Genomic DNA, 27,714 nt, shown 5'->3' on the forward strand with positions numbered 1-27,714 from the left:
TCTTACCCAGTGTCATGGATTTTCTGTAGTTTTGGGGACACAGGTCCAAAGTCTGAGGCAGTAAGTCAGATCAAAGAAGGCAATGATTCTAAAATGGGAGTTTACTCGTGTCATTGTATATATCCAGGAATATGTGCCTGAGGATAGTTGTCATGAAATCAATATTAAATCAAAGTATTCCTTAATTCCCACAGCTGGCATGAGTTCTCCAAAGCTGCCTGCTGTCTCAGGATCTGTCTCCAAAAAGAACCAGGGAGCGCTAACATGTTATGTTCTAAACTGATGAAGAAAATGCACATTAAACATAGTATAAACTTACTATGTTAAGTAATGTGAAGAGGATGCCTTTAGCTCCTATTGGGTTGGTTCCTTGATCAATGCAATACAGAATCATTAATCTGGTTTGATGTAATGTCCTTAAAACACGTCAAAATGAGGCTCTATAGTCTGTGTGGCCTCCACATGCCTGTATGACCTCACTACAACACCTGGGCATGCTCCTGATGAAGTGGCAGCAGATGGTCTCCTGATGGATCTCCTCCCAGACTCCAGGACTAAAGCATCTGCCAACTCCTGGACAGTCTGTGGTGCAGTTGGTGGATGGAGTGAGACATGATGTCCCAGATGTCCTCAATTGTATTCAGGTCTGGGGAATGGGCAGGCCAGTCCACAGCATCAATGCCTTTGTCTTGCAAGAACTGCTGACACACTCCAGCCACATGAGGTCTAGCGTTGTCTTGCATTAGGAGGAACCCGGGGCCACCCGCACCAGCATATAGTCTCACAAGGGGTCTGAGGATCTAATTTCAGCACCTAATGGCAGTCAGACTACCTCTGCCGAGCACATGGAGGGCTGTGCGGTCCCCCAAAGAAATGCCACCCCACACCATTAGTGACCCACTGCCCAACCATTCTGCTGGAGGATGTTTCAGGCAGCAGAAGGTTCTCCAATATGTCTCCAGACTCTGTCACAAGTACTTAGTGTGAACTTGCTTTCATCTGTGAAGAGCACAGGGCACTAGTGGCAAAGTTGCCAATCTTGGTGTTCTCTGGCAAATGCCAAACATCCTGCACAGTGTTGGGCTGTAAGCACAACCCCCACCTTTTGACGTCGAGCCCTCATACCACCCTCATGGAGTCAGTATCTGACCGTTTGAACAGACGTGCATATTTGTGGCCTGCTGGAGGTCATTTTGCACAGCTCTGGCCTTTCTTTCCAGCCCCACAGTACCTTTCCTTATCTTTTGTTTTCTACTCTTTTACTTAGTCTTTGATCACGGTTGTCTTTCTAGATAATTAATTTCATTTGTTCTGGGACGAGTCACTGGCTCAGTTGCATTCTGGGACTGTCAGTTCACCAGTGTGCTGGCATGCTTCTTAACAAACACACCACTACAGCAAACATTTCAGTTGTACTTGTTGATTTCTTCAACAAAACACTGAACAAAAATTTCCTTGTGAGTGTGCTGCCTGGTGCTTTTAAATTTTGTGATAATTTGAGCAGCCCATGAATTAAATTTTGTTATTGTATCTGAACATGTACACTAGTCATTAAATTAGATGGGAAAGAATGATTCAGGGTAAACAACTGCACCAAGGGAATTACATTTTTCTTCTCAACACGTAAAATGTCTGTTGATAAGCAATTTCTAAAACAGACATTATAAAAATCACATTAAACAGATGTGATTAACTTTTTATTTTACCAAACATAACATCAGTGATGACACAATCAGTCTTCATCAGAAGTGCTCAAATCACTCTCAGCGGCATCGTCTGGAATGTCCTCCTCCTCCTCCGAGTCCATTTCCAGGAGTGGTTGGTGGCTGAGGATTCTCTTGTACACGTCCTTTACTTTGAGCATTTCAGCTTTCAGTTCACTTTGTTTTTAAACCAGGCTATGGAGTCCTTTCTGTGCATCCTCCGACATGCCAACAAGGGAGGCTGTAAAAACAACAAAACTATTAAATATAAGTAAAACAAAAACAAAAAAAACCTCACCTCATAAACACAAGGAATTAGGATCATGTAATTAAACTTTAGAGGGAGAAGGCAGTGTTAGCTAGCAACCCAAATATAGGTAAAAGATCCAGTAAGACTTTAGCATCTGCTATTATTTTCAATCAATTCATCACCAAATGTATAAATAAATAAAAGATGTGCTTACAGTCTGAGGAGATTGTCCCCAACACCACAGATCGCATTCGCAACACTGTCCAGTGATGCTGCATCTCCCTGCAAAGGATCATCTCCTCCTCTCTCAGGCGCCTCACAGCCATCACCTTCTCAAAGACCTTTCTCTTTGTCCGGAGGTCAGCAGCAGCTACAGTTTAACAACATCAGATGGGAAAACATAGTAGCACATTATGATTCAAGAACAAAACGTTCAACTGCTGCTCAGATACTGGGAGATTGTTCAAAAAGGATATTTATAAATCAAGAGCTTACGTTCACTTGTGCTCTGCCAGGGCCAAACGTCGGTTTGGATGAGGGCATCACTGGATACGATTTGCTTTGTTGGTTCAGCGAGCTTGTTGTAGTCGTCAACAGCAGCCGCCAAGCGTTTCTTCTCATCTAAGATGACCTTGTGAATTCTGTGTCGCCTCTTGTTGCTATCTGTAAATAATCATAAAAAAGGAACACCTTCACATAATGCATATATTTACATTTTAATCTACACTCATCAATTTGTTTGCTAGAACAAATCACATCCAGCTTAAACAAACCTGCATCTGATTTTATTCTGTTTACAAAGTAGCTGTACAAGCTGTACAAACTGAGCATCAAACGGTCCATTTCAAAGAAACGGTGACACCATTTTGTCTGTAAAGACTTTGTGTTCGCACTCTGATGATGACGACAAGCTCCTCTATTCGTGCCTGCAACGCTCCAAGGCTGCCATCAGTTTGATCCGTTTCTAAGTGAGAGGAATATTAATCAGAATACAGGATGAGTAACAGTCACCAAACTACAGTGGACTCTGTAATCACTGACTTGATGATATTCATTATAAGACATCTGGAGCCTTCATGTGCTGCATTATCATGAGATAACAAGTATGTTGGTGTTCAGGTTTATAAAACCAACTAGTACGACATCACTTCAACCCAGGTCCAATCCAATTTGATCAAACGCAACAACTCTGTCATCAATTGTGCTTTTACAAGGTTTATTTTTCATTGTTTGTTGACACTGTCAGAAAGATCTTAATTCTAAGTTCTTTAATGAGGCCATGGTGGGTCCCGTTGTTATACACGAGTGCATTATATTGAGACTCACCTTCAGCCCATTGCTGCACATCGGCCACCCATTGCTGCACTGTGTCGTCATCCACACCCAGCTCATTTCTGCTCGCATTCAGGCTCTCCACTTGTTCTCTAAGGATCCTTATGATCTAAGAATACATTAATAAATGTCATTCATATTGACATTTTTAGAGTACTGGTGTTTTTCCCCCATTACCACACACATTAAAATGGGTGTTGAAAAAAATGACCTTTAGATATCTCTGGCTCAAAGTGCGGCCCAGTTGGTCCACTTTCCTTTTGTTCCAGCCCAAAGCCAGGAGGGTCAGCATGTCTGTTCGCCCTGCATTTCAGCTAGTATACAAATAAGAATGAATGAGCAGGAGACTGAGTGGAATCTCACACACAGACACACACCTGCTTTAGACATGTACTTTGTTGTGATGGCCGCCCTAGACAGGAAACTGTTTACTTGTTCCACCTCTTCTCCAACTGTAGAACCGGCCCCATCCTGAAACGCACCTCCCCATTTGATCTATAGAAAGGAGGTCACAATACATGACTGCTGAATTCATTCAACCTTATAACAAAATGTCTTAAACTTGTCCAAGACTAGAAGCTGCAGTATACCTCGCATATCCAAGTGTGAGCTTTTGCATGCATGACGGAGAGAAAAGGACGCATTGACAAGAGGTTCCTCAGCTCAGGGCACTGCTGAGCCACGTTGGTTAAATATGGGAAATATTTACAGGCCACATCGGAGCAAAGGAACATAATATGTCCTGGGACGCTAGCTGCCAACTTCCTCTGGAGAAAAAGGGGGTAAGCAAAGCGTCAGTTTTTGTGTTGCATTTTGTGCATCCGCGCGTTTCGCGTCTACCGCTCGAGTTGGAAAAATCTGAACTCCAGCGTCAAATCGCGCCGCGACAACCAATCAGGAGCCTGGTGACGTGGCTCTGACCTAGGTCAAAGGGGCAGATCCAGCCAAAGCCCTTCATTCTTCATTCAGTATGGAGGAAAAGCTTATCAGTGCCGTGGCTAATCACCCGGAGCTATACGATGCTAGCTACTACTTTTACCGAGACAGGAATAAAAAGGACCTAGCTTGGAGACACATAAGTGAGGAGATCGGGCAACCTGGTAAGTTCATTCCTTCTTTTTAATTTTCAGACTGACCCGATGAACCCGCGCAAAAGCTAGCAAGCCCGCCTACTGTCCCGCTATTTTCCCACTGATGTACAAATACCTTTCCGCTAACAAGATAATGCGTTTATTCAGAGGACATCTGCAGGAGAAAGTGGAAGAGCCTCAGGGACACTTATAATAAGGAGAAGAAGACAGAGAAGGAGAAGAGGAGTGGGTCTGCAGCAGGATCGGGGAGAAAATGGAAGTTCTTCGCGGTCATGGGGTTTCTGGACCCCTTCCTCACCCCGCGGGAGACTAGCAGTAATATGGTGCGGACCGTGGAGAACTTCTCCCCCGAGGACCAGGGACAGCCCGAAGAGGCAGCAGGGGAGTGTCAGTCAGAAGGTATGTTTACATTGAGTTAATGTAGGCAGTTAATTTATGCGTGTTGTCATACAGGAACATATTTTGTTTATTAATAAACAGTATACAGTAGTCCCGCTGTTCATCCGTCACTGCCTCGCCTTTTCGCTGATTTTTTTTATTGCACCGTACAGCTTTCAACAATGCGCATTGCATTCTGCAGCCCAAATGACAAATCTCCTCCGTGTCGTGTCTCCTGCGCTTGCCAAACTTATCATGTTTGGTTTTGATAACCATCACGTCCAATAGAAAAAAACAGCACAAAAACACTCATAACTATGACCCTCATTCGGAAATACACACCTGCACCGGGAGCAAAAAAGGCGCACAAAAGTGGCGCCGCAGACGGAGAAAAAGCACGGCATAATACTTTTACGTTTTAAAATCGACAAAGGTTTTCACTTTGAGAATCAACTTGTGAGAACTGTGACTACTGTTCATGTCCTGCAATAAATGAGAGACCACTGTATATAATAATAAGTATATAAGTATATAATAATATAATATTCTCTATGACTATTGTCTTCAACCTGTTAACATTTAATATTGTCTTCATAGAGTCAAGTAATCATGCAGCAGAGTCCTCCCCTGTCTCTTCTCCTGGCTCCCCAGTCCCTGGTCCCTCAGCTCCTGCTGCTGCACCCACAGGTATGAACATCAAGCACTGACAGCTTTTTACTTGCTTGAATTCCCTTGTGATCACCTTTACTAAATATCTACAACCAATCTGTTTATATCATGTTTTTTTCAATTTTGAAAATGAAAATCTAGTAGCAGCCTTCTCATTACTTTGTGTTGTTTTGTGCTGTGTTTTACAGGCCCACAGAGGAGGACAGCTCGAAGGCGGGCGAGGGACGGGTACCAGGACGGTCCATCGGCGGTGGAGCTGGCCATCCTGGAGTCCCTAAAGAGGCCACGCCCGTCTCCAACTGAACATTTCCTCCTCGGCCTTGTTCCTGCTCTGGAGAGCATGCCGCCTCAGACACGAGAATTCGTGAAATTTCAAATTTATAAATTAGTTTTTGAAAACAGCACAGCTGTGTTAAATTTGGAAACATTGGACCCTAATGATCAGTAGTTTTCTGATGAGGCAGCAGCTCTCCAGGGCAGAAACAATGTTCTTATTTTTCTCCTCCTTCTCCCTGAGGCTCTTCCACTCCAAGCTGGGTCCTTTTTATTCCTGTCTCTCTGTAAATAGTTAAATTTCATATATTTATGATAAATGTTTTTGTTAATGAATTTATATTTTTTCAAATAAACATTTATAATGACAAAATGTCTCTGTTCTACTACACAGCAAATATTGGCACCCGACTTGACACAAGTAGAATTTATTTCATATTATACTAATGACAAAACATACTAATACAGTGGGATGCAAAAGTTTGGGCAACATTGTGAAAAGTAATTATTTTCTTGTACAAATCATTGGTTGTCACAATAAAAATAGTCAAATATATCATATAGGAGACACACACAGTGATATTTGAGAAGTGAAATGCAGTTTACAGAAAGTGTGCAATAACTGTTTAAATCAAGCAGGTGCATAAATTGGTGACACAAAAAAAGAGAAATGAAATAAATATTTAGTGTATATCAATGTGTGTGTCTCCTATATGATATATGTAAGTGACATTTTTCATTGTAACAGCGATTCATACAGGAAAATAATGACTATTAATAAGGTTGCCCAAACTTTTGCACCACACTGTATATAGGAACATAGTGAAGACAAGTTACTTAAGAGAGTAAAAAGAGGTTAGTTTATTTTGGAGTAGAGCTCCATTTATTAAGAAAAAATTAAAAGGACAGGAACACTCTTTAGAGGTTTGTGGGTGGCTCTTAAAAGAGCCGTTGTGGGGAAGTCACTCGGACTTCAAACAGGCTACTCCTTTGGTTGCCAAGACACAGCTCCCTCCGCCGAGAAGTGAGCCATGAATTTCTCCCTCACCAGGACAGCCTCTCTGGAGGAGTTGTTTGCTGCCATACGACCCAGGCCTTGCAACGGCTCCACCACAGCAGGTGCCACACCCCTCACAGCAGGTGCCCCTCTCTCGTCCACACAGCGCAGAAAATTGTGGAGAACACAAGTTGCCTTCACACACTTCTCCGCAATTTCAGGACGGAGCTCCATTGAGCGCCGATACAACCTCCACTGTGAGGAGAGGATACCGAAGGCACCCTCCACTATCATCCTGGCCCTGGAAAGGCGATAGTTAAAGATCCTCTTCTCTAAAGGGAGGAGGTGTCCAGGGAAAGGCCTCATGAGCTCACGCCGCAGCGGGAACGCTTCATCAGCCACAAAGACATGGGGCTGGGCTCCACGGTGTTCTCCACCGGGTAGAGGCTGGTCAGGAGGCAGATGGAGAGTCCCAGCCCGAAGAGCCTGACCAAAGGTGGAGTTGGCCAGAATACCACCATCGCTGGTCCTCCCGTACCCCCCAACATCAATGACGCGGAAGCGATGCTCTGCATCCACAACCGCAAGGAGAACAATGGAAAAAGTTCCCTTGTAGTTGTGGAACATGGATCCTGAGTTGGGGGGTGCCTTCGTCTGGACGTGCTTCCCATCCAGAGCTCCACAGCAGAGAGGGAAGTTCCAGCGTTCCTGGAATCCCTCTGTGATGGACCGCCAGTCTTCAGTTGAAGGCACAGCCATGAAATCGTCCACTAGACAGTCCCAGATGGCCGTCGCTACCTGGCGGATGATCTGGCTCACCGTGGACACACCAACTTGAAAACTGAACGCAATGGTCCTGAAGGAGTCCCCGGTGGCAAGGAACCTGGACAAAATTGTTTAAAATGAGTATTATGTGTACTGCAGTTACAAAATACATTATTGAAATTACAAAATTACAAATTACAAAACATAAATCTTACATAAAACATTTTGTAATTATAAGGATAATTACATGATATATATTAGATATAATCTAAAACAGTCTGCAGGGATTATATACAAATATTCAACTATCCCAGAATTAAACCAGGTCTAAATAAAAAGGAGTATCACTACAAAGGTTAACTCAGTGGTCCTAATGCTACAGTTTGATATCAGCAAACACCGAGCGCATACATTGATATGACACCACAGCCATGCTATCATTACAAACACTGATAACAGCATAAATCAAATTAAATCGGGACTTGATGAGACCTTCTGAGTATCACTAGAAATATTATAAACAGTCGTCTCCATACCACAGTTTGCTATCAGTAAAAACCGAGAGCATTCACTGTTAGCATAGCACATCCACGTTAGCAGTGTATAATTGGATAGTTTAGCATATATTAGCACAGGTATCAATAAAGGACTACCGTATTAAATACTTTTACTAACCTCAGGCAGATGGACAGGCGCTCTGCAGGTGGGATTGAGCGCCTGTAGTTGGTGTCTAGGCGGGCGATTCTGGGACCGACGCGGGAAAGCAGGTCCTCAAACTGGCCGAGTGAAAGACGGTGATATCGCTGAAATCGGCCGTCATCCAGGCGCAGCTCCTGGAGCAAATGGTGAAACTCACCAAACTGCTCACGCCTCTGGAGGACCTGATGGACCCAGGTACGGCAAGGACGTCTTGTACGCCGCTGCTCTGCTCTCCACAGTACATAGAGAAGGGAGACTCTCTCTTCAAGCGCTAACTCGACAGCTGCCATCTTGCAAAGATACCGGTCTGGCACAACTTCCTCCCACATCCCTCCCACATTTCCGGTTCACGCGCGTCAAAATATGATATTTTGACGCGCGATGGATTTTTCTTGGACACGCGTTGAGGCGCGAATGTGCACGCGTCAAATTAGGGACATTTGGGGCGTTTTTGTTCGCGTCCATCGCGTTCGGTGTGAACACACCGTAACAGCAAACAAACAGCTATTTCCATGCCCTCTTCATCCAACTTCCCAGTGGACTTTTTGGTCAACTCCTTTGCTGCAGTCCAAGATGAAGATCCACACAACCCTTTCCCTGGGACCTATACACTCAAAGACACGACGTGATTACGCCCTATCAGGGACAAACTTTTTTAACACAAATGCAAAAGAATTAGCTGAATTAGCTAATAAAATTTGAATATTATACGTATTACACGTATGTGTATGTGGTTATGGCGTTAACGTCATTTTAACAAGATTAACGCTGACAGTACTGATATATATGTGTATCTTACATCATTTGTGTGTCTGTGGATGTATTTCACAAACTCAGCAACTTCCTCATCTTTTTCAATGAAGACACCTTCAAAGTTCCCCTGCTCTGAAGTGCTGAACGAACACAGTGACAGTTGTTTGAAAAGAAACATCAAAATACAACTTTTGTACAAATCCATATTTGATTTATGTACACAATGCATAACGTACCTTGCATTTGATTGAAAGCGATAAAGCTTGCGGTTTCCATCAACTGACACGGCGAGCATGTCTGGAGTGCAGGCAGGGCAGCTAAAGCATGTCTCCTTGCACATCCTGTCCACCTCGAACTTTACAGCACTCCACTCCAAGAAACTTTTACTGAAGGCATCAGCTGATATTCTGCCAGTCTTTTAAGTAGAGGACAAACAACAGAATATTCAAGGACAGTCATCATAAACATTGATTTGCACAATTTCCTTAAACTTGACAAATTTAGAAACTCACCCTTCCAAAATGGGCTGTTCTTTCATCCAGCACTTTGACAAATGCCTTAAGTGAAATCCCTGGTGCAGCCTTCTTAATGTCATAGAAAGACTGAAAGACATCCATTGAAAACAGGGTGCAGAAATTTAAGGTGCCTGGCCAATATCCACTACCCTGGAAGTCCTTAACTGAGGGGGACCACATTAGGTCACAGCTGGTGCAGCTCACCACTGGCAGTGCAAGGTTATAACGGCCTTTAGGAAGGATAAGGATAAATTCAGTCATGGCTCAACAAAGACATTCATTTTTGTCGTGTTGTGAAGATTTCATGTTGTTTTCAAAGCGTTCTGGTAAATCCAAATGACCTTTGACAGGTGCCCACATATACTGCGGGCCAAGGGTAATTCAAAACAATGTAGCAATTGTGGAGATGGAAAATTATTTTACTGTCACTATTCATAATCATTATTATTACTGTTGCGTCACTTATGATTTGTTGTCACTTATGAGTTATCATCATTATCAGCATTTATTGAAACTGGTGAGGTTACATTAAAGTCTGTATTTCAGGTGTTAGCTGAACAACATAATAATCTTTCATTGCAGGTGCAGCTGTAATCATGTTATACATATATTGCATTTTTTGTGCTTATTAACGAGTTGAAGCTCGGTCAAGTTAATTAATGGTCTGAAGCTTCGGCCGACGCGATGTTCGACCGATCTATTGAGTAAAGTGACCCACAGCTAATGAAGGATTGCCTACATGCTTACAATTCACCACATATTATGCAAGGGTATAATAAAGGCCTGTGTGCCCTCATGTTGCATTGAAGTCTGCCTGGTAACACATGACTCAAACGGAGTCAGGGAGTATTCTTTTAAAATGTCTTTTGTTTGTTGAGTAAGGTCATGCACTGAGGTCAGGACACACAGGGTGCCTGCACACACACACATAGTATTTAGATAGAGACTGGTTTGCTTAAAACTGCAAGTTGTACCTGCATACGTGACAGTTTGGTTCCACAGATAGGTGAAATGAAATAACAGGACACATCTGGCGATAGTGAAGGAACAAAGGAAGGAAATGCTCTTTTTTAGAATATGTCCTAGGATCTCTGGAAACTTACTGGAACTTATGCTTGTTGATTATCTGCTTGTGACGCACTATTTTAGTATATATATGACACCCAATGTATTGTTCTGGAAAGATCGAAGCTGTGTGAGGTTCGTGCTCGACTTCCCATATGTATGCATATGTTAATAAAATCACCGTTTGACGCATCTTCCTGGGACTTGGCAGTCGTTTGTCTTCACCTCAAATTAAGAATCAGGACAGTTTTTGGTGCCGAAAGCCCGGTTTGAGGAGGAGACGTGTGGTTTGGCTGAGGTCCGGCGGTGCGGTCAAACGGACGGACGGGAGCCCGGCAGGTCGACTGAGTGATGTGCTAGCCAAGATAGAAAGGTAAGGCACCACCTGTTGATTAAAATAATATCCAAAGGTGCTAAATTGGAATCAATTAAGCTAAATTAAATGTTCACTCAGTAGAGCTCCTGGGAAAATGTCTGTGGTGATTTTTGGTAATTAGTGATAAAAGTTTTGGGGAATATTTGGCTGACAAAATTTGTTGCTGTTAATTCTGGGGTGACTTTTAAGTTTATAGGTTGTGTGTTTCGGTTAATATATTATGTGTTTAAGTTGACGTGTTATATTTGTTGACTGTGACGCCAGCCAAGCAAGCTTTAGATTAGGGTATTTGGCTAAGGGATTTTATTCCCAGATTGATCAGCAGAACTGGGTTCAGGCATCAAATAATAGACTGTGAGGCTTGGAGTCCACAGTGATGCTTTTAAAAAGTGTATAAATTAACCTAGACCGGGGTTGGACCCCGTAGAGCGCAGTTGTTCAGCGTCTGGCAGCGACCGTAACCGTGGACGCATGGTTGCTTCTTAGCTCGGGTGGCCTCCCGCGGGACTTCGGACACCCGTTAACGGCCAGGTAATCGAGGATTACCTTTATACTGTGCTGTTTGGCTGAAGGGTTGGACCCGGCCGTGACTATTAACGTGGGTGACAGTGAGCTTTAAGTAAAGCTGAACGCGTGAGTTTGATACTTTGACGCGGGACGTGGAGCGACCTGTTAACTTGCGGGGAGCGGTTTTAAATTAATTAGGGCTTAGAAATCTGACCGCTGTCGGAGACGGCGTTCCCGAAGCGGGTGCATTGACCAGCAAGGTTGGACCTGGGCTTAGAAGCTTTTAAATTAGTCAAAAAGTTAGGTGTGATGCTACAGAGGTTTTGAAGAAGTAATAAGGATAAGAAGAGACAAGAATAAGAATAAGGATGAAAATACGGATAAGGAACTAGTGAATAATTTGTCTTGGCATCTGGCGTCGTTTCTCATGTTGATACAGGCCTGTGTATATAAAATAAAGTGTAAATTGGCTGTGTAAATTGCTTATATTGATTATAGCTGGGTGTGCTGTGGGAGTGATTGAACATAGAAGCTGAGTGTATGAGGTTTAAGCAGATAACCTTGTGAAAAGTGCAGTGAAAGACTTGTTGGTGAAAAGCTGAAAGACTCAATATTATGTGTTTAAACTGTGCTAAAGGGTGGTGAAGTGTTTAAGTGTTTTAAGGGTGAAACTTGTGGATTGGTGAAGCATTTAAGGGGGTGTGTCTGATGAATGTGGATGTTGTTTATTGAAGAAAGGAGCATAATAGAGCTGTTGGTGATATTACAGGAGGAGGTCACTAAGAGGTCTCCTGAAAATTCTTGTAAAATAGAGTTGTTGTCTTGTTGTTAACTATACAATTGAAAATTGAATTCATTGTGTAATGTGTGGTTGATAGTTTTGTTTGGCCTAGAGCAGGCAGAAGTGTGTGGTTCATTTTTGACATTTTATACAGAGTGAGCTGTTTGACATATGTTTTCTCCCTATTAAGAGTGGGAGAAGTGGAGTTTTTTCTATTTTCAAACTTTGTAAGTGTTGCGTGAAGTGACTGTGAGAGTGAATTTTTGCTGGCTTCGCGTGCTTAAATTGTTGCAGTAGCCTTTTGAGGAGTTTTTGTGTTTTTTTTTGGGAGAACTAGTGTAACTGTGTGAGTGGAGAGAGAGACAGAGAGAGTGTGTGTGTATGAGGCAGCGCCTAGAGCTTAAAGGAAGTGAAGCTTAAGCAGTCAGGGTGGTTCTGACTGTAAAACGGGAAGTACAGCGAGCTAACCTTAAGGGAGGAGCTCTAGAGCGGCCATTTTGTGTGGGTGAGGTCAAACACAGAATGGCTGACAGCGAGAAGGCGACCCCCAGTGGGGGGAAGAAGTACAAGCCACTTAAGGAGCAGATCCAACAACTCAAGAAGGCTATCAGAATCACCTCTGAGGGAACTCCTAAGGAGATTGCCCGGGAGTGTAAGGTAATGGAGGATGAGGTGAAGAAATTATGTGAGGAACAACAAAAAACTTTGGAAGACAGAGTTCCCCTACATGTAATTTTCCAAAATGGAGGTCGAGAATGTGAGAAGAGGACAGAGGAACTGGAAGAGGAGCCTGTGGGACGCTTTGGTAATAGAAAAGTGAAAGCAGAAAAGAAATTGATGAAGGAAAGACATGGTAAGTGTTGTAAGTTCATGGTTATGTCCCAGGGAGTGTCTCACTGGATGAGAGAGGAAGCGGAGGACACCAGACCAACACCGGGAAAAGAATCCACGGCTGAAGGGACATTAATGTCTGGATATCCCACCTTGATACAACTCCCGAGTGCCCCGCCCCCTCCGTACGCCTTTCCAATGTTGACTCTGGAGGGTGGTACTCTGTGGGGGCCGGGAGGAAAAACAGGAATAGTGAAGGGAGGAATTGTGGATTTTCAGGAAGACAGTGGACAAGTGACACCTAGTCGGCCGTCAGAGGCCGCCAGTACAGGAGTGATGCAGCCTGAAGCAGTGGCAGTCACACCAGAGGTGATACACTCTCAACCAACCGCGGGGACATCACGAGGAAGCATAACTACACGGAGTGTGATCTTGCTTCCTCCTGGGCACTTTAGCCCAGAAGGAGCTATGGAAGTAGCTCATTCTGAGGCTCCTAAGAGTGCAGACCGGGTGACACCAGAACGGGGCCGCCAGGAAGTGGCAACCCAGGAGTCATGGACTTCAGAAGAAGATACCCCTGCACCGCAGCGTCAGAGTGTGCCGTTAGAGGTAAAGCAAAAGGCTTGTCAGAAGCCAGACATTGGCGATTTAGAGGAAAATCAGTGGCAGGGGGAGGTCGTTGGAAAAACATCTACTAATCGGGAAGCCCTGAAAAAGCTGGAAGAAAAGGTGAAAGAACTGGAGGACGGGATAGTAATGGAGAGGATTAATGCCTTGGAGGAGGATATCAAGAAATCGACTGTGAAACCACGGAAATCGCGGGAACCGGCGAGTTTGGGGATAGAAGGGTTCGCACCAAAGTTTGACGCTGACCTGGGCGGGAGGATACTTCGCTCAGGAAGGACTTTGGGGGACCAAAAAGGAAAAAGACAGTCGATTTTTGAGAAGAACCGGAGGCAAAGCATTGCGTTGCAGACTGAGGAAGGTGACTTTGACACAGAAGAGGATCCAGCATTCTCTATGCCCTTGATGAAGGGGCTGAAGGGAGAACCAGTCTATCAGGCCTATAACATCAGAGACCTGGAGGCCTTGGTGAAGCAGCTACCCCCGATCACAGAGGGAGGGGCTGCTTGGCTAAGGAAGCTGAGTAGTCTCACGGAAGGAGAAGAGCTCGCCTTGGGAGATTTTAGAGCAATTTGTGGGCGAGCCATGAGAGGAGGAGGCTTAGCCGATGTGGAGCGGATAGCAGGAACTACGTGTGCACCAAATGACGTCCCATATGAAACGGTGCGAAATGCTCTCGCTGACGCAGTGCGTGACAAATATCGGACCCCTAACACGGGCACCACACCTAAAATAGTGTGGAGCCCAGAACACACTCCTAGAGAGTTCATAGAACATGCAAAAGAACAATGGATTACACAGACTGGAGAACATCCCGGACAGGAGGGAGAACACAGGGCGTGGTTTCGCTCAGCGGTGTTGGCAGGTCTGCCAGAACGAGTGAGAGCCGACCTACAAAAGAATCCAGACTTTGCGGTTGCAAGTTCTACAAAATGGGAGAGACATGTAATTCATAGACTTGAGTTGGAAAAAGAGGAGGTAACCAATAAGAAAAAGGAGCTGGAGGAGGCGCAAGGACAGCTGGTGAAACTGAAACTGGCTGAGGCCAGAGAAAAATTAAATGAAAAGAAAAGAGAAAGTAAGGAGGGAGCTAAGAAAATGCTGGTGGCAAAGCCTCAGGGCGATCCGATGCCTGACTGGCCAGATCTGGACCCAAATCTGTACCCCGATGACCGATGGCCTGCCAACGGACCAAGGCAAGGACGACCCGCGGGGAATTGGGGGGCTGGTAGGTCGTACAGGGGGCGTGGTGGATCTCAAAGAGGAGGAGGACCAAGGGGTCGTGGTCCGGGGGGACCTATGCTGGACCCGAACATGTGCCTAAAATGTGGAGGACAAGGACACTGGGCTCGCAACTGTCCTACACCATGGCCCCAAGAACCATATTATCCACCCCAGGCACGTGGAGCTCCTCGAGGCAGAGCAGTCCAAAGAAGGGGACATCAAGCTCCGAACCCAGGCATGGCACCGGTGGCTCAATATCCCTTGGCCCAATGGGGCGGGGAGGAGGAGCTGTACTGACGGGACCCACAGAGATCCGACAGCATAGGAATGGCAGATCCTATGTTGTCGATGACCGTGGAAGGGACTGAAATGACCTTCCTGGTGGACACTGGAGCGACTTACTCAACGCTGAGACAAAGACCAAGCAGTGCAACACTTTCCAATCACACGGTGAGTGTGGTGGGTTTTTCTGGGGTTCCAATGACTCTGCCAATAACCAACCCAGCCCTGACAGAGCTGGGAAAACAGACATTGAAGCACAGATATGTGGTGTCTCCTCACGTGCCAGTGAACCTGATGGGCAGGGACCTGCTCATTAAACTGGGAGCCACTATCATGTGTTCGGCTGATGGATTAACAGTTACACTTCCGGGAGGAAAACAGTTCCTGTGCCTGGGGACGCATTCAAAGAACCAGTATTTGCTACAAGACTGTGAACAATCGACAGCTGACATATACTGGGGTCGGTTGGTGGAAGAAGGCATTCTGAGACAATACCAGCAGTGGAAACCTTGGATTATGGCTTTGGCAGTCTATTCTCCTCCAAGAGATCCATACCACGTCACCCTATATTATGATAGGGACGATGATGAAACTTACAGGGACCAGTTTCAGTCTGAACTTGAAGGTCAGATCTGGAATGTGCGTTCCCATAACATTTATGTTGGTCCTGAAGGCGTCGCTGCAGCAGTAAAATTAACCGAAGAACAACGGCCTTGGTTCAATATGGGACCTGATTCAGCGCCCCATATTACGTTGGCGGTCCATGAAGGTCATCTGGCAAAGGAGGTGGGAACAATGGTCAGGAGAGCGCTGGACGAAGCCTGTTGGCAACCCACTCAGATTCCAGATGTCTGGTATTCGCCAAAATGCAAAATTTATCGTATCACTTGCTTGTCAGAAGATGCAGTGAAATTGGAGCATGAACAAATCTCTAGAATCCATGGAAGAGAAAGAATAGACCATGCTGACGCAGTGGCTGCACTTGCGACTCTTCCTGACACCTTGTGGTCAGCAGGGCCCACGGACGTGGGCCTGGCAACTTGTCCGCCTGTTTTGTTTCAGCTCAAGTCTGATGCACCAATTCGGAAACCGCAGTACAGACATAAAAGAGAAGCTGAGGAGGGAATTGCAGAAACCATCGAAGGGCTATTGGAAGTAGGAGTGCTCGAGCCCTCACAATCCTACTGGAACACTCCCATTTTGCCGGTAGAGAAGCATGGGACAGGAAAGTACAGAATGGCACATGACTTAAGAGCCATAAATGCCGTTCTACGTACTGACACTGTGCCTGTTCCAAATCCTTACACAGCATTAACAGCCCTGACACCAGATCAAAAGTGGTTCACGTGTATTGATCTAGCTAATGCATTTTTCTGCCTGCCATTACATGAGTCTCTGAGAGACATTTTTTCATTCACATACAGGGGGCGGCAGTATAGATACACACGGTTGCCACAAGGGTTTGCATTGTCCCCTGGAATTTTCAACCAGGTGTTGAAAGAGGCTCTCTCACCGTGCCACTTACCAGAGGGGTGCACACTGGTGCAGTATGTTGATGATTTACTCATTGCGGCTCCGTCAGCTTCGGTATGTACGGCAGCCTCACTCACCATACTGAAGAGATTGGCTGAGTGTGGATTCAAAGTGAGTAAAGAAAAGTTACAGTTGGTTCGACCAGAGGTAACATTTCTGGGCCGTGTCATCGCTCACAAATCTGTGGGGTTGCTTAACACACACAGGGATCAGATTTTAACACATCCAAAACCGCGTACGGTTAAGGAGCTGCTCTCATTCTTAGGCTTAACGGGATACAGCCGGCAGTTCATACCAAATTACGCAGGCAAGACGGCTCCTTTGAGGGATCTGGTGAAAAAGGTGGGTGTCCGTAACCTTAAGGCTGAACTGCCATGGACATCCGCCACTGAGTCGGCGTTCATCACACTGAAACAAGACCTGTCAAGATCCACTGATCTTGCCATTCCTAATTATGACGAAACCTTCTATCTAGATGTGTCAGAGACACATGGGGTAGTTAATGGGGCGTTGTTTCAGAAAAAGAGGGGAGGCAGAGATGTACTTATGTACGTCAGCATCAGACTGAATCCATTAGAGACGAGGCACCCTGTATGCACACAGCATGCACTTGGGGTGGCAAAAATCATACAAAAAACAGCACACATAGTGAGGGAGCATCCATTGAGAGTGCTCACCACACACAGTGTAGTGGCATATGTCAACTCACAGGCCTTTACTATGACACCATTGACACAGCAGAGAGTGAGTAAAGTCTTAGACGCACCAAATCTGACATTCACACACGAAGGAATCAACATGGCAGATTTAATGGGGTCAGGAGAGCCGCACGATTGCGCTAGGAGAGCTGAAGTTGAAGAGAAAATCAGAGAAGACTTGAAGGCGGAACCTATTGTGGGGGCTGAGGACTGGTTCACCGATGGATGTTGTTACAGAGATGAGGAAGGACTGAAAGCAGGCTACGCTGTAGTTTGCAGAAATGGAACTGAATTTGAAGTAAAGGAGGCCAGAAGACTGGAAGGGCAGCAATCGGCTCAGAGAGCAGAAGTAATTGCTTTAAGCCGAGCCCTGAGACTCGCTAAAGGAAAAAGAGTCAACATTTACACAGATTCAGCTTATGCTTTTGGGGCAGCTCACGTGGAGCTTGCCCAATGGAGAAGAGCAGGATTCAGGACAGCAGACAATGCACCAATCTGCCACAAGAAGGAAATGGAAGAACTTGAACAGGCATTGGAGGATCCGGAAGAGGTGAGTATTGTAAAATGTAAAGGTCACTCTTCTGGGACTGGCATGGTGGCCAGGGGAAATCAGGAAGCCGATCGAGCCGCAAAAGAGGCTGCAGGATATAAAGGACCAAGGCAGTTGGTGCAAATAAGTGTGGAAGAAGAATCAGGAGTCAACATGTTGGAAGAGGCCAGGAAGGCCCAAGAGGAGGCGGCCCCGGAAGAGAAGGGGGTGTGGAAGAGCCGAGGAGCATGGGAGGAAGGAGGTCTATGGAGAGGACCCGATGGACGACCTGTGCTGACTGCAAATCTGGCAAAACAGAAGATCACCGAAGCCCATGGGCTCGGTCATGTGGGTGTGGCCCAGATGGAGAGACATCTGTGTCATTGGTGGCACCCGTTTTTGAAAGACATGATTAAGGAGAAAGCCAGAACGTGCCTGATCTGTGGGAGACACAATCCAAAGCCAGTAATAAAGCCAGAAGCAGGTAAATTTCCCATTCCAGAGAGACCAGGAGAAGAGATTGTCATTGACTTTACCGACATGATCAACGTAGGCCCAGGAGGAGTCCGCTATCTATTGGTAAGTGTAGATAGTCTGACTGGCTGGCCAGAGGCGTGGCCGACAAAAAGGGAGGATGCAAAGAGTGTGATTAAGTGTCTGATTAATCATTACATTCCCAGGTATGGGTTTCCCAAGCGAATTCGGTCAGATAATGGGACCCATTTTAAAAACAAAGATTTGGCAGAAGTAGAACAGAGACTGGGGTTGCAACACAGGTTTGGGACTGTGTATCATCCTCAGTCCCAAGGGAAGGTAGAAAGGATGAATCTAAATTTGAAAAACAAAATAGCCAAAATTTGTGCTCAGACGGGGCTAAATTGGGTTGCAGCCCTGCCCATTGCATTAATGATCATAAGATGTTCTGTTAACCAATCCACAGGTTTCACGCCGTACGAGTTGTTGACAGGACGGCAGTTTCCAGGTCCATGGACAGAACTCCCGGCTGAGGAAAGCGTAAAAAGTAACAGAACGCATGCAGAATGTTGGAAAGAATTAAAAGCTCTTGTGTCTAGTTTCACACAACAGGTTGCAGCAGGGGTGATCACGGTGGACAGGTCCGTACCCGACGCCAAAGCGGTGTGGCTGAAGGTCATCAAGCGAAAGTGGAAAGAGCCTAGGTGGACGGGACCATTCGAGGTGACGGCTCGCACCACGACAGCAGTCCGGTTGAAGGGGAAAGGCGAGACCTGGTTCCATTGGTCTCAATGTGCCGTGGCGGATGAGAGCTTGGTGGAGACAAGCTCATTTCAAGATAACACGGGTGGCAAAACAGAGGCAGAATAATCCTCTCACCCGTGCAGCGACTGACCAGTAGTCTACCTGGGAAGTCGAAGAAAGAAGAGGAGGTGCCAAAGAGGCGTGAGGCGTGATAGGCTGGGGCTCCAGTCTAGAGTTAGAGGAGAGTATGGGAACCAAAACCATGGGGTTATGGGGAAATTGGAAAATAACTGGGGTGTTGGGATGTGTGAGTGTTCTAATATGTTTCTTTGTTTTTTGGCAGACAGGTGAATTGCCCAGACGCAGAGGTCTACTCACTCCAGAGCCCAAATTGATCGAGTCATCGAGAAAAGTTAAGCGTGAAGTCTCAGGTAGCAGTGATGGGTGCCTCAGCAAATATGGTGGACTAGAGTTAGATTATGTTAATGGGTCCACCTCTTCATTCACGTTTGATTTGTGCGAAGTTTTTAACTGTAAGGGAGCAGACAGTAGCTGGCGGGGATTTAATGTGTGGGTGTGTTGGGATTATGCTGTAAACACACATTGTGAAAGAGGAAGGCGTCCTTATGACAATTGGTGTCGAAATTGGGATCAGGTAAGAGGTTACACTGGGGAAAATTGGGAGGCGTCAGAACAGGGCCCGGAGAATGAGCTAAAACTTCAGAGAGATTATAGTCCGACCCAGAATCCCTTGACTCTGTCAATGGGAAACTGGTGGCGTCGGAACTCCTTATATTTAGTTCTGGGTGTGGAAACTGTAGGGATAGATCCAAAAAGGTTAATAAAGGTTAATTTCCTTAGTAAAGCTAAGCCAATAAAGCCTGAGGTGAGGGATAATGGGACATCACTGGTAAAAATTAACAAAAGTTTAGATAGGAAAGTAGTTGTAGTCGACTACACTCGCCTGAAGCCACAAGATTTAATTGAACGTGCCACCGGGTTCAGTGACAGTAATCTCTGGCTGGACTGGGTGGCTCAAAATGCTAGGGAACAGCATGTAGATGATTGTGTTGCCTGTGCTACAGCCAGGCCGCGTCTGTTTACTGAGCCTGCGCCTCTGTATCCGGAGGATGTGTGGGGTTATAATTGTATGTTGAGATTAACTAGAGAAGCTGTGACTACAGGAGAGTGTATCACATTGTCAAGTTTATATCCACCAATTGACAAGCGCACACAAATTGGATCATTCATACCTAAACGGGATAATTACACTTGTTTTGAATTTTCTACGGACAGCGTGAAATACACTGTAGGAGAAATTGACCCAAATTGGTGTGAAAGGACGCTCCCAGGAAGGACCTCAAATAATGTAAGTGACCCAAACACTATAATAGGTACATGGGCTAGAGGGGGTTTGTATTATTACTGTGGACATCACACCCTTTTGGTGCGTGTTCCTGTAGGAAGTGTGGGGACGTGTGCTATGGTGCGGCTAGGAGCACCCTTGATGCTTATAGGGAGTAAGGTAAAGGCCATTCCACAACATGACACACGTACATTTACAGCCAGACGTAGGAGACACATGTTGAGGGGGAGAAGCACAACGGGTACACATCTTTATGATCCACGAACGGACTCGCCTACCTGGATTGACTCAATAGGAGTTCCCAGGGGAGTTCCTGATGAGTATAAATTAGTTAACCAAATAGCGGCAGGTTTTGAGAGTGTTTTTATATGGATAACTCCGAATAAAAATGTTGATCGTATTAATTATGTTCATTATAATTTGCTGAGGCTCTCTAACTTGACCAGGGATGCCATTGTGGGATTTGCGGAACAACTGGGGCCGACGTCGCTAGTAGGAGTGCAAAATCGAATGGCCCTGGACATGTTGTTGGCCGAGAAAGGAGGTGTGTGCGCCATGTTTGGTGACATGTGTTGTACTTTCATTCCCAACAACACTGCTCCGGATGGCTCTGTAACCAGAGCTCTGGAGGGTTTGAAATCTTTATCCAAAACGATGCATGAACATTCGGGAGTAACTAATGTGCTGGAGGATTGGATGACGTCTGTTTTTGGGCAATGGAAGGGTGTGTTTATGTCTGCCATGTTTTCTGTCGTTACTTTCATAGGAATTTTGGTTGTAGGTTGTTGTCTCATTCCTCTGGCCAGACGAGTGCTGGTGAACCTGGTTGAGAGGGCTATGGATTCGGGGCCAACTGGGTTGACTGGTTCGGGGTCTATGATGCCGTTGCGGGAGGTGGTCGATTGGTCCGAGGGGTGAGACAATTAGTGGAGTGTTGGCCTTTTTCGAAGGCCAAAGAGGAGGAGTGTGGAGATGGAAAATTATTTTACTGTCACTATTCATAATCATTATTATTACTGTTGCGTCACTTATGATTTGTTGTCACTTATGAGTTATCATCATTATCAGCATTTATTGAAACTGGTGAGGTTACATTAAAGTCTGTATTTCAGGTGTTAGCTGAACAACATAATAATCTTTCATTGCAGGTGCAGCTGTAATCATGTTATACATATATTGCATTTTTTGTGCTTATTAACGAGTTGAAGCTCGGTCAAGTTAATTAATGGTCTGAAGCTTCGGCCGACGCGATGTTCGACCGATCTATTGAGTAAAGTGACCCACAGCTAATGAAGGATTGCCTACATGCTTACAATTCACCACATATTATGCAAGGGTATAATAAAGGCCTGTGTGCCCTCATGTTGCATTGAAGTCTGCCTGGTAACACATGACTCAAACGGAGTCAGGGAGTATTCTTTTAAAATGTCTTTTGTTTGTTGAGTAAGGTCATGCACTGAGGTCAGGACACACAGGGTGCCTGCACACACACACATAGTATTTAGATAGAGACTGGTTTGCTTAAAACTGCAAGTTGTACCTGCATACGTGACAGTTTGGTTCCACAGATAGGTGAAATGAAATAACAGGACACATCTGGCGATAGTGAAGGAACAAAGGAAGGAAATGCTCTTTTTTAGAATATGTCCTAGGATCTCTGGAAACTTACTGGAACTTATGCTTGTTGATTATCTGCTTGTGACGCACTATTTTAGTATATATATGACACCCAATGTATTGTTCTGGAAAGATCGAAGCTGTGTGAGGTTCGTGCTCGACTTCCCATATGTATGCATATGTTAATAAAATCACCGTTTGACGCATCTTCCTGGGACTTGGCAGTCGTTTGTCTTCACCTCAAATTAAGAATCAGGACACAATGTACAATTTGCAATAAAACCTGCAAACACATCTATTGTGTATGTACTGTGTGACAAAACAGCAACTTACCATTTATGGTTACAAGAGCCACAATTGCACCGGGTGAAACCTCAACGTTACCTGTTGGGCAGTCACACACATAGGCCTTTGCACAGGCAACAGCCGAACTAACATTAAAAACACACAATATATATAAAAAGAATTGGAAATTAAATGATACACAATAAATATACAATAACAGCACACACTCACAGTACATAGAAAGAAATGCATAGGACTTAAAAACCGTACCTATTGGCTTGCGAAACTCTGATGAAGGCTGCAAAAACCCTTCTTTTACTGCCTCGTTGGTGTGCAGGACAAAGCGTGTGTGAACTTCAATATCACAGTCAGCACAAAGGAATGGAAGAGACAGGCAGTCCAGGCACCTCACAACTACTTGTTTGCCACACTGACACACACGGTGTGACTGTGGATCCAAAGTAGCTAACATATTGTCTATAAGACAAGGCCTGGACTCTTTCCACTTTTGCAAGGACACCATGTTTCTGATCTCCCAGTGAGTAGCAGCTGACTCAGACGACGTCTCACAACAGTGGCGTTTCCAGCGGGGTGGCACAGGCCACCCCAGGTGCCACCCCGAAGCTAAAACAATAAAATTTAATGAAATATCAAATGTACGATTATGGGTTCACAGTGAAGCTCAGATATCCGAGGGTACATGAATGCAGCACCGGCTTCTGCACTATGAGCATCATGTTAGCAAAGGTAGGAGAGCCAAGCACGAAAGACGGCCCCGCAGAAAACATTTTTTCAGCGAAAGATTAACAAGTTAACATAGCTGGACTAGCCATCGGACATTTGCACAGTGGGCTGATGACTTATTTATTTATTTTTTTTGTAACGGCATGAACAATGAGAGGTGGTGGATTGGCCAGATGCTGGCCGATTTGTAAAAATAACTCAGTTGTTTGGTGGTGGCTATGGCGGAGCTTCCACAGAGGCAACAGGTGGATGAGGGAAGGGGAAGCAGGAGGAGAGACCCGAGGCAGCCGCCGGTCCGAGTATCAGGTGAACTGAACTTCAGGTAAGAAGTTATGACCTGCAGTCTATCTGGGTCAGATATAAACCAAGTTTAGGTGGAGTTTATTTTCCTTGTGCTGACTTTTTACAGTCAGTTACAATAACTCGTACTGCGTGAGCTAGCATGACGGAGCTTCTATACAGCTGTTCGGTTGCTATGATGTCCAGTCCTGGCCAACTGGGAAACAAACGCCGACACTGCGGTGCAAGTCTCGGACGACAGTACACCTAAAGCTGGGCATACACTGCAATTTTCAAACTGCACGATTGGCTCGCAGGGGTTATAAGTTCGTAGGTCACGATGCAGGGTCTCACACTATACGGCCCGATGCTCTGATGCGACCTGAGTGCTCACACTCTGCCTCCATAAAATGAAGGTTATAACAGAAATGCTGTCGCTCGCTCTCCCTCTCTCTCTTTCACTCACACAGACACGCACACCACCGCCATCAACTTTGCTAAATTGCTAATGAAAAACATTGATCAGGCAGTTGTGATTGAGCAGCAATATAAATCCAACTATTTTCACGGTTGTTGTGGTCGTGATAATTTTGTGATGCCACATCGAAAAGGCTCGGATGAGCTCTACAAGTTCTACAAGTTGTGCCTCCATCGCTTGTGTCCAGATCACACGCTGCACAGCCGTGCTGCTCCGTCTTTTTCACCGTCGTTTACGTATTTGCACGTGAGCAGTGTGAGCGGCTGCGGTGACACCCTCACGAGTGAGCAATGTTTGTTCCCCTCAGAGGAATAAAAAAAGGCTGCAAAAGTACAGGGAGGAATGGGAAAAGGAAAACACCTGGCTGGAAAAAGTGCACGATAACACCTATAAAGCGCACTGCATTGTGTGACGACGCACTTTTTCCATAGGCATGCTTCTAATGGTGGGCACACGAAGAACATGAGGGGCGTGAAAGCTCGGGGAACCCTTAACCATTTTTTGTCCACCAGGCCACAGCAGAAGCAGATATGGTATGTAAACACTGGTTTGTTTGTTTTTAAACCCTCTGGTTAAGGTTAAAATGGGCATGTGCAGTGAATATCAGCGCTATGTGGCCAGAAGTGTGATAATATAATTTATTTTGTGTAATAAACAACTGCAAGGATAGATGATTACAACAAATAGATGACTAATACATAAAAGTAATACATAGATGAATAATGATGATGAGTTATGATGCGTACTCAAGTGGGTTTACAAACGGGAGCAAAAGCTGAAATAATGCCTCTACTGAAGCCAATTGCACTAAATGCACTAAATGTGCACTGTTACAAGAATATTTTTCTTTCTATTGTTTTCTATTAATTTATCTAATTTTAAATTAAGCAGGACAGAGTTCTTTTAAAGAAAGATTTACTTTTATTCTCAAAAGTTAAGCATGACAGGCTTCTGTTTAAGAAAGAGACCTGTTTTATTGTGTTAATGTTGTCATTTTGAGCTAAAAGTAAATGGCTAAATGATTTTTGTTTCCCATGTGTTCATATCACAAAGAATACGCATCTACTTAAATCAAATTCAAGTCAAATGGTTAAAAAAATAATTTCACACACAAAAAAAAAGAGCTAAAAAATTCACCACACTGGGAAGGGTGAAGACAACTGGGTCGCGCGGCCCTGGCCACGAGGTGTCCCTTATTTATTTCTCAGGGAGTTGGTAACCCTATGTTTACATGATCGAAATAACTTGAACACAAACACAAACAAAGAGGAAGACTGCACCGGAAGGAAAAAACTACAAGTCCCAGCATCCTCTGTGTTTAGGGAGGAGTAGTGAAAGTGAAAGTATTGAGCCTCCATTGAGAGGAGGAGGAGGAGGAAGGTGGAGCTGAGGCAGGTGAGCAAAGGCGTAGATTTTGCATGGACGGAAGGGACGTGTCCCCACCAATAATTTGATCTCTTCGAGAAAAGAAAAACAAACCCTATAGAAAGAAAAAAAAACGATCTGTCAACGTCTCATCAGTGGCGTGTCTAGAAAATCTTTGTTGGGGCGGCCAGGTAGGGGCACAGATTTGGAGAAGGGTGGCAGATGTAATTGGCAGATAATGTTAAAAACAATTCTACCAACTGTTAACCATAATTCAATAACCCTATAAACCTAATAACCAAATGCGCTTTTAACTCTTATTAGAATGAGATTTTAACCACTACGGTGCAAAGTTTTTAGATACTGCATTGATAAAGTACAAGAGATACAATCAGTCAGTGTTTATTCAGCAGTCAAGGACATCAATATTTGCATAGTATTTTTACTGACATGTAGTGCACATATGTTTTGGGCAAAAACATTTTTGAATATTAAAATACGAACATTTTTAACATACAATTGGCAAATTAGCCAATGCCAATGCAAAACCAATGCCTATTAAAAAAAGAAGATAATCTTCTCACAAACTGGTGTTTGATTTTGAAACAGGAAAAAAGTGGGGAAACAAATGAAAAGACTAACATTTGAATATAACCTGAAAGCAAGTAAATACTTTCTATGCTGCCTTATGGTAAACTTTGGTAATATTGATGTATAAAGAACAACACTGGCTGCTGATGAAATACAGTCAGCTGGCATGGCGACACTGTCAGTATTAACCTGCAGGGCTGGTTTCATCCTCATGTTTCCCTCTCACCACAAACCGACATCATGACCAGCAGCTTTACAGCTGTGGCTCCAGCAAACACCAGCTGATCCTAGAAATTAATATTAAATAAATTCTAACAACAGCTGATCAAGCTTAAACGTGCTGCTGTTGTTTAGCGTGACATCCGCTGGTTTCCTGTTTCTGGCGCAAAGTGGGCGATAAATAAACAAGAGAGAGAAGCTGATCAGCTGATCATTGATCAGTTTCATGATTGAAGTAGCAACAGAAGAGGGAGGGGGGGGGGGGATAAGAGAAGAGGCAGCTGTGCAGCGTAAAGACAGAATAACTCAGTTTTGTGTCTTTTTCCATTCTAGCTAAAATACGGGACAAACTGTGTCTCTTCTCAGCTCAATACAAAACGCATAATATTTTCTCTGAATGAGGGACCATTCCATTTTTAAGGAGCCGTTGGCAACTCTACTAACTAACCTTATGAATAAAATAAAGTCCACTATCAGTAACATCATAGTAACCGAACAGCTGTATAGAAACGTTATGCTAGCTCACGCAGTACGACTTATTGTAACTGACTGTAAAAAGTCAGCACAAGGAAAATAAACTCCACCTAAACTTAGTTTATATCTGACCCAGATAGACTGCAGGTCATAACTTCTTACCTGAAGTTCAGTTCACCTGATACGCGGACCGGCGGCTGCCTCGGGTCTCTCCTCCTGCTTCCCCTTCCCTCATCCACCTGTTGCCTCTGTGGAAGCTCCGCCATAGCCACCACCAAACAACTGAGTTATTTTTACAAATCGGCCAGCATCTGGCTAATCCACCACCTCTCATTGTTCATGCCATTATAAAAAAAAAAAAAAAAAAGTCATCAGCCCACCGTGCAAATGTCCGATGGCTAGTCCAGCTATGTTAACTTGTTAATCTTTCGCTGAAAAAATGTTTTCTGCAGTGCCGTCTTTCGTGCTTGACTCTCCTACCTTTGCTAACATGATGCTCATAGTGCAGAAGCCAGTGCTGCATTCACGTACCCTCGGATATCTGAGCTTCACTGTGAAACCATAATCGTACATTTGATATTTCATTAAATTTTATCGTTTTAACTTCGGGGTGGCACCTGGGGTGGCCAGTCTGGTTACGCCACTGCGTCTCATTCACCCAGCGGTGCAGAAAGAGTTAAATTACGTTCTCTACTGGAGTCCTACCTCATGTGACAAATATGGCCAATGTGATTGGCTGTGCCTTTCCGGGAGCTCTGTTTAGTTTTAGCAGCGGCAAACCTGCGCTCAGTGTTGCCAACTTAGCGACTTTGTCGCTATATTTAGTGAGTTTTCAGACCCCCTTAGCGACTTTTTTTCTAAAAAGCGACTAGCGACAAATCTGGCGACTTTTTCTGGTGTTATTGGAGACTTATTTATGACGACTTTTTGACGTGAAAGGGCATGTTGCTCTTACTCTCAACAAGCAGCGGGTGCTGCCGTGGGCACCTCGCCCGTGCCAAAGCGCTCACGGGCGGAGGATAGTCCTCCCCCAGCTGCTATCAGGGCAGGAGATGTTCACACCTGTGCATCCGAATTGCAAATGAATCGCGCATGAGCGAAGCCGCTGCTCCCGCACTGACTGTAACGCAGTCAATTCTTCTTTTACTGTTATGCTGTGTGGTGGATCAGGTTTAAAACTACTTATAAACACACACACACAAG

The 27,714-nt window shown here is 44.8% G+C and overlaps 2 protein-coding genes across 2 annotated transcripts; one reads left to right on the forward strand and one right to left on the reverse strand.

The window, feature by feature from the left end:
* Positions 1-1,885: 1,885 nt before the first annotated feature.
* On the reverse strand, positions 1,886-27,151 carry LOC146523560 (uncharacterized). Its single transcript, XM_085151748.1, has 13 exons — positions 22,410-27,151; positions 9,423-9,655; positions 9,147-9,325; positions 8,957-9,050; positions 8,623-8,761; positions 3,876-4,078; positions 3,663-3,780; positions 3,497-3,588; positions 3,280-3,394; positions 2,816-2,917; positions 2,449-2,616; positions 2,168-2,323; positions 1,886-1,944 (listed from the first exon to the last, which is right to left on the reverse strand). The coding sequence occupies exons 1-13, from the start codon at positions 22,882-22,884 to the stop codon at positions 1,889-1,891; spliced, it is 2,130 nt and encodes a 709-aa protein (XP_085007874.1). The 5' UTR covers positions 22,885-27,151; the 3' UTR covers positions 1,886-1,888.
* Positions 4,089-6,069, forward strand: LOC146523561 (uncharacterized). The gene is made up of 4 exons (XM_085151668.1): positions 4,089-4,385; positions 4,524-4,775; positions 5,352-5,441; positions 5,612-6,069. Exons 1-4 carry the CDS (start codon positions 4,256-4,258, stop codon positions 5,869-5,871), a joined length of 732 nt encoding a protein of 243 aa, XP_085007794.1. The 5' UTR covers positions 4,089-4,255; the 3' UTR covers positions 5,872-6,069.
* Positions 27,152-27,714: the final 563 nt, after the last annotated feature.

This window comes from Neolamprologus multifasciatus, chromosome 3 (genome assembly GCF_963576455.1).
Source record: "Neolamprologus multifasciatus chromosome 3, fNeoMul1.2, whole genome shotgun sequence".
Classification (NCBI taxonomy): domain Eukaryota; kingdom Metazoa; phylum Chordata; class Actinopteri; order Cichliformes; family Cichlidae; genus Neolamprologus; species Neolamprologus multifasciatus.

What these genes read in the sequence shown, in the direction of transcription:
- LOC146523561 (XM_085151668.1), top strand. Translation starts at nt 4,256, where the DNA reads ATGGAGGAAAAGCTTATCAGTGCCGTGGCTAATCACCCGGAGCTATAC. An exon ending in AGGGGAGTGTCAGTCAGAAG is followed by an intron (nt 4,776 to 5,351) that starts GTATGTTTACAT and finishes TTGTCTTCATAG; the next exon opens with AGTCAAGTAATCATGCAGCA. An exon ending in TCCTGCTGCTGCACCCACAG is followed by an intron (nt 5,442 to 5,611) that starts GTATGAACATCA and finishes TGTGTTTTACAG; the next exon opens with GCCCACAGAGGAGGACAGCT.
- LOC146523560 (XM_085151748.1), bottom strand. Translation starts at nt 22,884, where the DNA reads ATGGTGTCCTTGCAAAAGTGGAAAGAGTCCAGGCCTTGTCTTATAGAC. An exon ending in TCCACAGACACACAAATGAT is followed by an intron (nt 8,762 to 8,956) that starts GTAAGATACACA and finishes TTGAGTGTATAG; the next exon opens with GTCCCAGGGAAAGGGTTGTG. An exon ending in TGTGCAGCAATGGGCTGAAG is followed by an intron (nt 2,918 to 3,279) that starts GTGAGTCTCAAT and finishes CCTCTCACTTAG; the next exon opens with AAACGGATCAAACTGATGGC.